General features: G+C 42.9%; 1 protein-coding gene across 4 annotated transcripts in view; it reads right to left on the bottom strand.

Moving 5' to 3' along the window:
- Positions 1-1,728: 1,728 nt before the first annotated feature.
- The window catches only part of sema3fb (sema domain, immunoglobulin domain (Ig), short basic domain, secreted, (semaphorin) 3Fb), a 103,036-nt gene continuing 91,746 nt past the window's right edge, over positions 1,729-13,018 (bottom strand). For 2 of the 4 annotated variants that reach the window (XM_014166428.2, XM_014166430.2), the window contains 9 exons: positions 12,083-12,152; positions 11,791-11,935; positions 11,324-11,546; positions 10,210-10,298; positions 10,053-10,094; positions 8,741-8,898; positions 7,823-7,905; positions 7,485-7,618; positions 1,729-5,736 (listed from right to left, as the gene is read on the bottom strand). In XM_014166428.2, the coding sequence (XP_014021903.1) occupies positions 5,299-5,736; positions 7,485-7,618; positions 7,823-7,905; positions 8,741-8,898; positions 10,053-10,094; positions 10,210-10,298; positions 11,324-11,546; positions 11,791-11,935; positions 12,083-12,152 (1,382 nt within the window). In that variant the 3' untranslated portion in view covers positions 1,729-5,298. The remainder of the gene's footprint in view (positions 5,737-7,484; positions 7,619-7,822; positions 7,906-8,740; positions 8,899-10,052; positions 10,095-10,209; positions 10,299-11,323; positions 11,547-11,790; positions 11,936-12,082; positions 12,153-13,018) is intronic. The other 2 variants (XM_014166429.2, XM_014166431.2) reach the window with 1 other exon arrangement.

Raw genomic sequence — 13,018 nt, 5'->3', positions numbered from 1 at the left:
CCTGGAGCTGCCAGGGCCACCCGCCAGCCCGGAGCCGCCCGCCAGCCCGGAGCCGCCGGAGCCACCAGGGTCGCCCGCCAGCCGGGCGCAGCCAGGGTCGCCCGCCAGCCGGGCGCAGCCAGGGTCGCCCGCCAGCAGGGCGCAGCCAGAATCGCCCGCCAGTCCTCCGGCGAAGCTAGGGGCGCCACCTAAGTGGCTGAAGCCAAGGGTGGAGCGGGGTCCACGTCCCGCACCCGAGCCGCTGCCGTAGGATGGCCCACCCGGACCCTCCCCTTCAGAGTCAGGTTTTGCGGCCGGAGTCCGCACCTTTGGGGGGGGGTACTGTAACGCCCTGGCCATAGAGAGGGGTTTTTTGTTCTTTATTTTGGTTAGGCCAGGGTGTTACATTGGGTGGGCGTTCTATGTTCCTTTTTCTATGTTTTTGTATTTCTTTGTTTTGGGCCGAGTAGGGTTCCTAATCAGAGCCAGCTGTCTGTCTCTGATTAGGAATCATACTTAGGCAGCCTGTTTTCCTTTGGGGTTTTGTGGGTAGTTGTTTTCTGTCTTGTGTGTGTTCACCTGGAAAAACTGTTGGCTTTCGTTTTCCCTGTTTGTTTTTGAAGTGTCTCATTAAAAATCCTTATGACCACTTACCACGCTGCATCTTGGTCCCCTCTTCCAGACGATTGTTACAAGCTAGCTCAATGGAATATCTGTCAATTTATAGTTAATCTTTATTTTCATTTCAACAAGTTTCTACTTGTGATGTGTTAAACGCCTTGATTAAGATTGATGTAAAAAAAAAAAAATCACTGGGGCTGATCTGCTTGCTCCTTTCTTACTGCAGCTTTAATTATCTCAGGTACTTTCCCCGGGTTTGGAAGGCGGCCAATGTGCTCCCTCTCCGCAAAGGTGGTGATCCCTCTGACCTAAATAATTATCGGCCAATCTCTGAACTGTCTTCGAAGCGAAAATGTTTTACTTTTTGATCAACTCTCAGCTTAGATCTTTCCTAGCTACGAACTGTGTTCTAAGTGTTTATCAATCTGCTACGAACTGCATTCTAAGTGTTTATCAATCTACTATGAACTGTATTCTAAGTGTTTATCAATCTGCTACGACCTGTATTCTAAGTGTTTATCAATCTGCTACGAACTGTATTCTAAGTGTTTATCAATCTGCTACGAACTGTATTCTAAGTGTTTATCAATCTGCTACGCACTGTATTCTAAGTGTTTATCAATCTGCTACGAACTGTATTCTAAGTGTTTATCAATCTGCTTTCAGGTCAGGTCATAACACCATCTCTGCTGCATCACTTTAATTGATGTGGTAAATTGTATGGACAAAAGGAAACACTGTTGCCCTGTTCATTGATCTGCCAGGTCCTGTACTTTTTACTGTGTATATTTACATTTTAGTAATTTAGCAGACGCTCTTATCCAGAGCAACTTACAGTAGTGAATGCAAACATTTCATACCATTTCGTGCATTTTTTTTTTATATATTTTTTTTTGCACTGGCCCCCCGTGGGAATCGAACCCACAACCCTGGCGTTTCACACACCATGCTCTACCAACTGAGCCACAGGGAAGACTATATAAACAATATTGGTCTATCTGCAAAAACAAATTACAAACACCTGTATGCCGATGACACTGTTGTGTACGCTATTGCCCCCATGGTTTACAAGGCTCTTTCGGAGCTACAATCTGCCTTTGTCGAACAGAAATTGGTACTTAATGCAGGTAAATCCAAGTATATTTTATTTTCCAAAACACTTAAAAATGTATCTGATGATTTATGCATGAGTACTTTGGATGGTGCCCACATTGATCGTGTCCCCACTTAAAAATATCTGAGCATCTGGATTGATGATATCTCTTCATAAATATCTTAATTCTATATGGCCGTTTTATTCAGAGCTGTACGCAGTATTTGGTTGTGGAATACCGCATATGATCCATTGGTTTCAAATGAAGACCATGATCTTAATTCAGCTGGCCATTGTGATTTTTTTCAGGGCGAGACAACCATGACGTTGGCCAAATGTATACGCTTTTGTTGTCCGGATTTGTTTACACTTCAAAGACAATATGCGTCTTCGACTACCTCCAGAGGCGGTCAGGAAGATCTAATCACAATGAGATCACAATGCGTCTACACCTGTCGAGAAATGTGGGCACAATCAGCATGTGGACAAGATCAGCACAACAGACATGTTAGAACAAGGTATAAAAGGGTCTACTGTGTCAGTTTGGCCATGAGCTAGATCGGTCATGGAGAAAGTGACTCAGTCTGGTGCTGCCTGGTAAGGGTCATTTCTAACCTAAGCTGTCTAGGCTTTTACAAGGTGTGGAAATCCTCAAGGCCCTACTTTAACCATGCAGTCTCCCATGGCCTTGTAGTCAGCGCCATCCTCTAAGGCAGTGTTTCCCAACTCCGGTCCTCGAGTACCTCCAACAGATCACATTTTTGTTGTGGCCCCGGACAAGCACATCTGATTCTACTTGTCAACTTGTCAAGTTGAATCAGGTGTTTTTGTCCGGGATTACAACAACAATGTGTGCTGTTGGCGGTACTTGAGGACCACAACAAATCATACAGTCCATTTGATCATAGTGAACATGATATCTACTAGTAATGAGGGTATAGGCCATGTGATTCCGTATTGAAATATGAGAGGAGATGCTAAAAATGTTACAGTTGAAGAAAAGCTCTACGCATCTATTTCCTCCCAGGGTTCCATCTTAGATAATAACAGAGCGTCACTGTCAGTCAAGCTGCCAATGATGACCTTGTCTGCCATAAATGGCTGGTAGCTCATCCTTCTCTCTCTGTGGTAGCTTGGAACATTTATTCCCAAAGTTTCTGAGTGATACACAAAATATAATATGGAAACGTCACACCATACATCAGAATAAAAGTAGAGCATTATATTTTATAAAATATAGAGCTTTAATTTATTAGTCAGCAACAACAATGGAAAGGGAAGAGAAAGTAATTTACACAAGTCATTACAATAACATCACCTCTGTGCATTGAATCTTAACTGATAGCAAAAAGAACACAAAAACTAAATACAAAAACAAAAGAAAAAAAAGACACCGTAAAAATACCAAGAAATTGTACAATCATTTTTTTGCTGTAACACCCTGTTTTCAACTGGAGGAGAGTAACAGGGGCCGTCTGGTTTTATTCTGGGAATGAATACTATCCCATAGTGAAGAGTGGAAAAGAGAGCATATCAATATCTGTCGGTACATTACACATAGTAATTGTCCTCCATTTTGTTTTATGCTGCACTGAGGCTGTCCCTCATGCCTTTGCTGACGTTTGACCATACTGTACACTTGAAGAACAGAAAAACTACAACAGTTTTTTTTGTTTCATAATTACAGTACAAATACATATTCATGCACACAATGAATATTTTGGTTATTGTCACAACGTTGTTACAATGTTTTGTTGTGTAAGGAGGACATTTATTTTTTTCACATGTAAAGTCGAAGAATCCAAACGCACCGGTAAATGAAAAGAGATGGCTCTTAGTCTGAACCAACATGGCTGCTCAGTGAAAGTGATCTGGGCATTGCCATAGATTATCCATTATATTGATCAGATACTCCATTGACCTCTCTAACAATGAAAATAAATGCCTTTAAAAATGGAAGGTAGTTGGTAGGAGGCAATATCAGGTGGGACCATTTTAGCCAATGAGAAGGCAGATACGAGTGTGATAAAAGGCACAACACCGGCTCAAAGTTGCTGGGATATGACGTGTCCTACTTATATCAGTACATTCGTAACAACCTAAGCATTGCGAAACTTCCGTTCGATCAAATAAGCCACAATAGCAAATAAGCCATTACATTTTTTGTTAACCAAATTCGACACTTTCATTGACCTCCATACAAAAACTCTTTGCTTGGTGAGAGGAAAAAAATAAGAAAAAATGGCACCTGCTGGTGAAGACAGATTTTGGGCCCAGTTTTCCCTCTCGCTTCGCCTCTTCCTCTCTGGAATCGCTTGATCTCAAACTGAATTCTGCTTTGTTTTTGTTGACCAAAAGGAAATGTATTTGGCCAAAGTGTGCTCGGTTTGGCCCTGGCCAATGTTTTGAATATCTTACACCTTCCATAAGATTCAATTGAATAATTTGAAGGTAAGAGAATAATGCCCTTTGTGCACAACCTTGACCCTTTACTGTACCTCACACTCAGTCCCATTCGATGTTTAGATCGCAAAATAAACCAAACAACGCTCGTAGACATCCTTAAAATGTATCTTTGATAAGTATCTACAGTGTTTTTTTCCCTTCTGAGTAAGTTTACTTTCTGATTCTCACAATGTCATTTACCACAATGTAGCTGCTGAAAGGTAAGGTTTTAATCCTTTTTTCATTCTTTGTTAAACAATCTATTCGATTGACCTGGCCGTTCAATAATAACCTTAGTTTCAACCCCCCCCCCTCCTTTTCACGGACTCTGGTAATCTAGAGATGATTTCATGCATAGGCTACATGGCAACACTGTATTTAGAACAATTGGTTTGCCTGAGTTAATGGCACATACTGTACAGTGAGGAATAACCAATGAAGCCGAAAATAAATACCATCAACCTATTACGGGAGCCAATTATGCCTAGCAACAACAGTATTCAACATAGACATTTAGACAACAGGTTCACAGGGAGAATGGACACCTAGCCAATGAGTGGGGCCATTTGTGCATCCTCTGAAATTGGAGTCAGGAGTCTTTGTCCTTATGCACTGATTGTGAATTTACTGTATGTTCAAACAATTCCTGGTTAGCCGAGAATATGAGCATTGACATTCAGTCAAGGCAAACAAGAAACCATTATATCCCCATCTATCCCAACCCTCGGTTAACGTATCGGTTTACACAATGACCCCTTTCAGCTTTCTACCAACAGAGTTTACATTCCAAACAGAGCTGTCAATGTCGAAAGATGGAAAGATTAAGATTTTTGTAATGACAGTAACAACAATAATACAATTAATAACAATTATACAATAACACTTACCCAAAAGGTACCTATACACAAAGAGCATTTTTCTATAAGTACAAAGAAATCCACAGAATGATACTATATACAACCTACAATAAATACTGTGTATCATATACTTTATTGTTGAAAGGGATGTGGGCTGTGTTTGTTTGTATGACTTGTTTTTTTTCCACTTCCGTTTCTTTTATTTGTGGTTTTTGATTTTCTTTCACCTCGTCAGTCTCTTGAATTGAGTCTTTCCCAGTTTCCCTGGGGTGCGGTTGAAGTTTGGGAGAGTTGAGGGACCCCTCATGTCTCCACCTCCTCCTCCTCGTCTTCTCCCTCACCGTGATGTCGGCGGTTGCGTGGTTTCTTCTGCTCCTTGAGCTCTTTCATGTCATTGGCCTTGATGGCTCCCATCATGGGGTCTCCCAGCTGCCAGTAGTCCTGACAGTACTGGTTGATCAGGCCCATCTCTGGCTGGCTCAGGATGGTCAGCAGGTCCTTGTATTGACCCGCGCTGGGCGTCCAGGCGCTGGACTGGAGAGCAGATGGCCCCAGTCCCCCACCCTCCACCAGGACGTTGTTGACGGCTCGGCCGGACAGGACCACCAGCTGCAGCTTGACCAGCGTGTGTTTGAAGTTCTTCTCTGTGGCCGTGCACTGGTAGACCCCGGAGTCTGAGGGCTGGAGAGAACGCAGCAGCAGACCTTGCTCTGTCTTCAGTACTCGCCCGTCAGAGCGCATCTGCGAGAGAGAGAGTTATGACTTGAATCTACAATGATGAAATGAGGCACGATGTAAAGCCAGGGTAGTAACATCAGTGGAGAGGCCAAGCTGACAGCTAATCTCCTGTTCGGCAGCCCAGCACCACCAACCACCTACTATATCAATATATCAGTGTTATGTCTACCTGTACATTCTTCCACTAACATGATCCACATTGATCTGCAGTTAATCACGACAGTCAATTCCACTTCAATAAAAGTGCTCTAGTGATGTTTTCCAATGCCTCTCGATGTATTCCTGAAACCTATCCAAGAGTTTGATTAGCTGCTGACGGCTTTTACACCCAGAATCATATGGGCTGAGCAACAGCCCAGCCAATTGAGCCGAGCCAATGGGGAAAGGCAGCATCCAACCGAAAAGTCAAACAGAACAGACGTTACACTATAGCTTCACAATAAAACTTAATGAATAGCTTCAGGGTGAGAAACTATGAGCAGGTCTTATGTTGTTTTATGGATGGGCCCTCCCTTTGGGTACTGGGACAGTTTGGGCTTTATCCCTTCAGGTTGAAAACCAACCACCTGGTTATCATATCTGTATGGCTGTATTACAGTATTACATCAATACACTGACAACAGTAATACATCAATAGACTGACAACTTCAGCTTTCACATGAAACATACTGCAGCCTGAGGAAGACCCTTCGGCATCATTATGTAACAGAATGAGAAGTGCAGTCGACAGAGGGGAACATCATGTCCTTCGTGGGAGATTTACTCCTAAGCCAATCCCACTTTATCTGAACAAGATCACATCCCCTGTCACGAAGGTGATGTATGGTTTGAGTTACCTTAGGTCATAGTATACCAAAAACCCATATATTTTTTTTTTATTATTATTTTTTTTTTTCACCTTTATTTAACCAGGTAGGCTAGTTGAGAACAAGTTCTCATTTACAACTGCGAACTGGGCAAGATAAAGCAAAGCAGTGCGACACAAACAACAACACAGAGTTACACATGGAATAAACAAGTGTAGAGTCAATAACACAATAGAAAAAAAAGAAAGTCTATATACAGTGTGTGCAAATGGCGTGAGGAGGTAAGGCAATAAATAGGCCATAGTAGCGAAGTAATTACAATTTAGCAAATTAACACTGGGGTGATAGATGAGCAGATGGTGATGTGCAAGTAGAAATACTGGTGTGCAAAAGAGCAGAAAAGTAAATCAAAACAATATGGGGATGAGGTAGGTAGATTGGGTGGGCTATTTACAGATGGGCTATGTACAGCTGCAGCGATCGATTAGCTGCTCAGATAGCTGATGTTTAAAGTTAGTGAGGGAAATATAAGTCTCCAGCTTCAGCGATTTTTGCAATTCGTTCCAGTCATTGGCAGCAGAGAACTGGAAGGAAAGGCGGCCAAAGGAGGTGTTGGCTTTGGGGATGACCAGTGAGATATACCTGCTGGAGCGCGTGCTACGGGTGGGTGTTGTTATCGTGACCAGTGAGCTGAGATAAGGTGGAGCTTTACCTAGCATAGACTTATAGATGACCTGGAGCCAGTGGGTCTATGTAGCGAGGGCCAGCCGACTAGAGCATACAGGTCGCAGTGGTGGCATATATATATATATATATATATATATATATATATATATATATATATAATACGTCTGGGCTCAATGGGCAGAGAGTATAGATCGCAACAGTGTTTTGGGAAAAATACTAGTTTGAGTGATATTGTGTGTGTCATAGATGGCCACTCACCTCTTTCCGGCGGTCACTGTTGTCCCTCTGCAGGTGCCACTTGATGGCGGCGTGGGGAGAACGGGCCTGGCACTCCAGGAAGCTACTGCTGCCCTCCACCCCATACTGCACCATCTCCAAGGTGTTCTTATTAGCTGAGAAAGACACCATGGCAATCATAGATTCAGTATAATTTCCCACAAAGACCAAAAATCCAAAAGAGCAATGTTTTATTTCATATCTATTTGATGAAAATGTTGCCGTGTGATGGCATAAATAAAGTCAATGAATGAATGAGATGTATTCACCACCACTGAAAATTTCTACTCCATCCACCCTCTGGCACACACTGGTCTTACCATTGGAGTTGAAGCCCCTGCACTGCCGGATGGGGTTCCCGTACTTGACGTCCTGCCTCCGGCTGCGTCTAAAGGGGTCAGACCAGTATTCCCGAATAAGAGAAGAGAATAAATTACCAAGCAAATGCAAAGCCATTCAACATTCCATAGAGTCAGTCAACAATCTGCCATAAAACATTGCATGCAGTAGCCATTCAACGACCTATAGTATAGAGCTTTTCAACCATCCAACAATCCATATACTGGAAGCCATTCAACAATCTATAGAGCCAGCTAACAATCCATATACATCAACCATCCAATCTATAGAAACAATTCAACAATCCACATAACCATTCAACATTCTAAAGAGCCATCCAACATTCTAAAGAGCCATTCAACAATCTATAGAGCCAATTAACAATCTATTGAGCCATTCAACAATATATAGAGCCCTTCAACAATCTATAGAGCACTTCAACAATCTATAGAGCCATTCAACAATATATAGAGCCATTCAGCAATCTATAGAGCCATTCAACAATATATAGAGCCATTCAACAATATATAGAGCCATTCAATAATCTGTAGAGCCCTTCAACAATATGTAGAGCCATTCAACAATATATAGAGCCCTTCAACAATCTATAGAGCCATTCAACAATCTGTAGAGCCATTCAACAATCTGTAGAGCCATTCAACAATCTGTAGAGCCATTCAACAATCTGTAGAGCCATTCAACAATCTACAGTATAAAGCCATTTACAATCTATAGAGCCATTCAACAATCTACAGTATAAAGCCATTTACAATCTGTAGAGCCATTCAACAATCTACAGTATAAATCCATTTACAATCTGTAGAGCCATTCAACAATCTACAGTATAAAGTCATTTACAATCTATAGAGCCATTCTGAGCAGCTCATGCTGATGCTCACCTCTTCTGCGAGGTGGAGTAGCGGGAGCAGGACTTTCCGTCCCAGGCGCAGTAGGGGTCCCGGGCCAGGCAGCAGTCAGCACACGCCTCCCCGTACACATCACAGCGGTGGAGGGCCAGGTGGGTCACACCAAGCTCAGAAGACACGTAGAGCTGTTGCTGTGAGAGTAGAACGCAAAGGAGGATGTGAGATCCCAGCTGGATAAAGTAGGGGAATATCCAATATTTACCACAGATCAAGTCTCAGTGCAGAGGGTTACAGTGGCCAAGAGTCGGTCAAAGCTATAACAATGTAATATGATAATATAACTATTAAAACACATGTAAATATAGTTTGCTACTTGGAAGAGTTGCGAGCACACTGGGAAAGCTCATCTTTACTGTATAACTAAGATTTCCATTGTCCCAGGAATATGCACCTTCAGCTTTTACGATCAGCTGTTTTGAATTCATCATTCTTGGCAGCCTGTGTAAAATTGTAACCCTTTCTAAGAAGGATGTCATGTCATGTATCCAAGGCCAACTATTTTAACCACAGCGAAAGACAACACTAACTTAATGCGTTTACCATATTTCTCTTTTTATTGTTTTGACCAGACTGCAGGCATTCTATGAATTATGAAGGGAAACATTAGTTCAACAGCTTCATATAGGTAGCTCATGGCATTCTTAAATAATTTCCCTTCATTTAATTCACTCCCTCCTCTTTATCCTTCAAAATATATACTACCGTTCAAAAGCTTGGGGTCACTTAGAAATGTCCTTGTTTTTGAAAGAAAAGCTCATTTTTTTGTCCATTAAAATAACATCAAATTGATCAGAAATACAGTGTAGACATTGTTAATGTTGTAAATGACTATTGTAGCTGGAAACGGCTGATTTTTAATGGAATATCTACATAGGGGTACAGAGGCCCATTGTTAGTAACCATCACTCCTGCGTTCCAGTGGCACGTTGTGTTAGCTAATCCAAGTTAATCATTTTAAAAGGCTAATTGATCATTAGAAAACCATTTTACAATGATGTTAGCACAGCTGAAAACTGTTGTTCTGATTAAAGAAGCAATAAAACTGGCCTTCTTTAGACTAGTTGTGTATCTGGAGCATCAGCATTTGTGGGTTCAATTACAGGCTCAAAATGGCCAGAAACAAAGAACCTCCTTCTGAAACTCGTCAGTCTCGTCAAACACTCACTGTATTTCTGATCAATTTGATGTTATTTTAATGGACAATTTTTTGGGCTTTTCTTAAAAAATAAGGACATTTGTAAGTGATTTCTAAGACTATTAGGTAAGCTTATACAGACATGCTTACCCTTTTGGACGAAATCTTCATTGTTGTAATTGGAGTTGGAACCTGGAATGTGGAGACAATGCATTGATGAGTCTTCTAAAGTATCTTTATTGAAAATAGACGTGGATATAGGCAGAGAGAGAGAGAGACAGACAGAAGAAAGACAGTGAGTGCTCACCTTGAACACCTCAACCTCCTCCAGGACCAATTCTTCAGTCTGCAGGTCGTCTTTGGGCAGAACAATCACCTTCTGAACCGTCCCCCTGTCTGTGGCCCAGGGAAACACCTGAGAGTTAATATTACTACACACACCTACTGTGGCTTGACACTACCCTGCCTTGCTGCCTGTCAATCAAACAGCCCTCACTATAGCCCCCTCTCAGTCTGCTTATGTAAAGGTTAATCCTCATTGCTCATTCCATCAGGCTTTATACTTCAGTACTCTTCACCTCTTTCAGACAGCTCTCTCTCAGTGTTCACCTTTGTGCTCCCCTATATGAACATCCTCTCTTTCACTTGCTTAGTACTGCATGTCAACTATCATAACGTTCTCCTCTTCCTCCCTGCGTCCCGTTCTACAGGAGCCCAAAGGTAGGAATTTCCCCCAGACAGCCCAGCCGCTCCCCAACAGAATGGCATGTTTGATTTCTGCACCCAGGCTTTCCTGAGTGCAGGATACCTGAGATTTATTATGACTCTCAATGTGCCCCAACGCAGCGATGAATGCGTGCTCCTGACGGCGGCTCAAAGGAGAGACATTCCACTGACTCCGGGCACAGTGGAGCACGGTGCACTCGTCTAAAAACACTTTAGTCTCCAAGAGACGCAGAGCAGAACAAAGACGGAACACAAAAGGGATAATGTGCTGTACGTATTGGAGAAAAAAACGTAAAATCTCTACTGCTGCACTATGCAGGTGGTGAGATTAGTGTAATGGATTTCTTTACTGTAACCCCCCACCTCCATTCCCCCTCCTCTCACCCATTCCCCCTGCCCTGCAGGTAGAGAACTCCAAAGCTTTTACTTCAAGTGAATGACGCAAAGGACGACCCTGTTTATTGGTTAAACATCCATTTTGACAAAAAGGGGTCAGAAGCTTTTCTCCTGGTGATAAATGATAGTGGGAAAGACACCAGGTCCATCTGGCGGAAGTTTACTCCTTTGTATTCCTTTCAGAAGGAAATCTGTTGAGCATCCTTGGACATTGTACAAAGAGTTATAGAAAGTAACGCTAATGTGACTTTATGTAGGCCTACTATATTTCACGTGTATATAGACTACTGACAACTCACCAGTTCCCAGGAACAGCACTTCATAGTTCCCGTCTGCGGCGGCCACCTGGTCCACAGTGATGGTGGTGAACTCGTAGTCCACGTTGGTCCGGACCACCAGGGGGCGCTTATGCATTGGGTACACTGCATTGTACATGTTGGGGTGGTTCCTCATGAAGTTGATGACTTCATCTGGGTAGTCTTTGGTGGACTTCATGTTGGGGGTAAACGTTCCACCAGGGCACTGTGGTTGCAAATGAAACGAACATTAAAACTTTGCCTCTCACCACAGAAACAACAACAACAACCACTTATCCACAGCATCATCATGGGAGACATGAGGACTCTTATAGCAGGAGAACACGGCTATGGAGGCTAATGTTTGTGTCCTGCTTGACAGACAGATGGTTTCTATTTCAAGTCTAAGTGTCTGTTATGCCAGCTTGGTTTGGTATTAACACTCATGGTCATGGGAGGGTGAGGCTCACCGTCCCAGGTCGAGGGTAGGGGATCTTCCCAGTGTAGGCGACCCACTGGTAGTTGGGCCCTTCTTTGTGGGCGAAGGGCCCATTGAAGACCTGGCGGATGTCTGCCATGGAGTAGACACACACTGCTGAGCCCCTAAACACTGAGCTGTGTGGAGAGGGGAGAGACAGACAGTTCATCGGGTTAAGAACTGAAACAACTAATAGGGACATCATATGACAACGAAAGTGTATTTAAATAATTATTCTTCAATGTTTCGAATAAAAGTTTCTGAAAACAATTTTGACCACTCACCCCGAGACGGAAAAGACTCCGTAGATAACAGGATTCTTGGTATCCTGGGTCGGCTGTATGTAAACGTCTCCTTAAAGAGATACACAGCAAGAATCACGTCAGTGCAAAGAGAAGCTAGTGTTTACAGAGGTCCAGTCAATCCGCCCTTCGCTTTTCACACCTTTTGGCAAAACCTGAACTCCCATCAGAACAGCTCTGCTCTTAGGGATGTCAAACAGGAGGAGCAAATGCACACAATGTCTCTCCTCTCCTCTTTTAGAGGGCAGGTCAGAGATCAGAGGCATGCATTTCATTTCTCTTTATCATCACATGAATCGTTTCTATTTCACTTTGACCTGCATTGTTGGAGCTCGGAGCTTAACATTTTCACTGTACCCTGTGATTAGACCTGCAACACTACATGTAACGATTCAACTTCTAATCTGAATTTAATGTCAAGCTTTGTGTTGCTTGAAGACGTTGTGTGACCGGACCACAGTCATGCAGTGGCGGCAGGTAGCCTAGTGGTTAGAGTGTTGGGCCAGCAACCGAAAGGTTGCTAGATTGAATCCTCGAGTGGACAAGGTAAAAATCTGTCGTTCTGCCCCTGAACAAGGCAGTTAACCCACTGTTCCTAGGCCGTTATTGTAAATAAGAATTTGTTCTTAACTGACTTGCCTAGTTAAATAAAAAATGCAGTGGGCTTGATGGAATTGGAGATAAACTAGCCTAGCAGTGAGGATGGGGTCAAAATGAAAGGAGGAGAAGATGTGGCTAGCTTCTTCCTCCAGGGCTGTACGACTGACATCCATCATACTGCTGACGGAGCAACAGGAAACTAACAGAGACAAAGTCCACAGGATTCCTCCCTAGGCCAAGGTGAAGGCTAGAGTACTGTCTGTACAGTACAATATTTGATAAAACAAAGACAAGGTGCTTCAGAGACCACACCTTTGA

This window comes from Salmo salar, chromosome ssa22 (genome assembly GCF_905237065.1).
Source record: "Salmo salar chromosome ssa22, Ssal_v3.1, whole genome shotgun sequence".
In the NCBI taxonomy this organism is placed as follows: Eukaryota; Metazoa; Chordata; class Actinopteri; order Salmoniformes; family Salmonidae; genus Salmo; species Salmo salar.
Note: the sequence above shows the minus strand (reverse complement) of the source record. Positions and strands in the feature narration are given on the sequence as shown.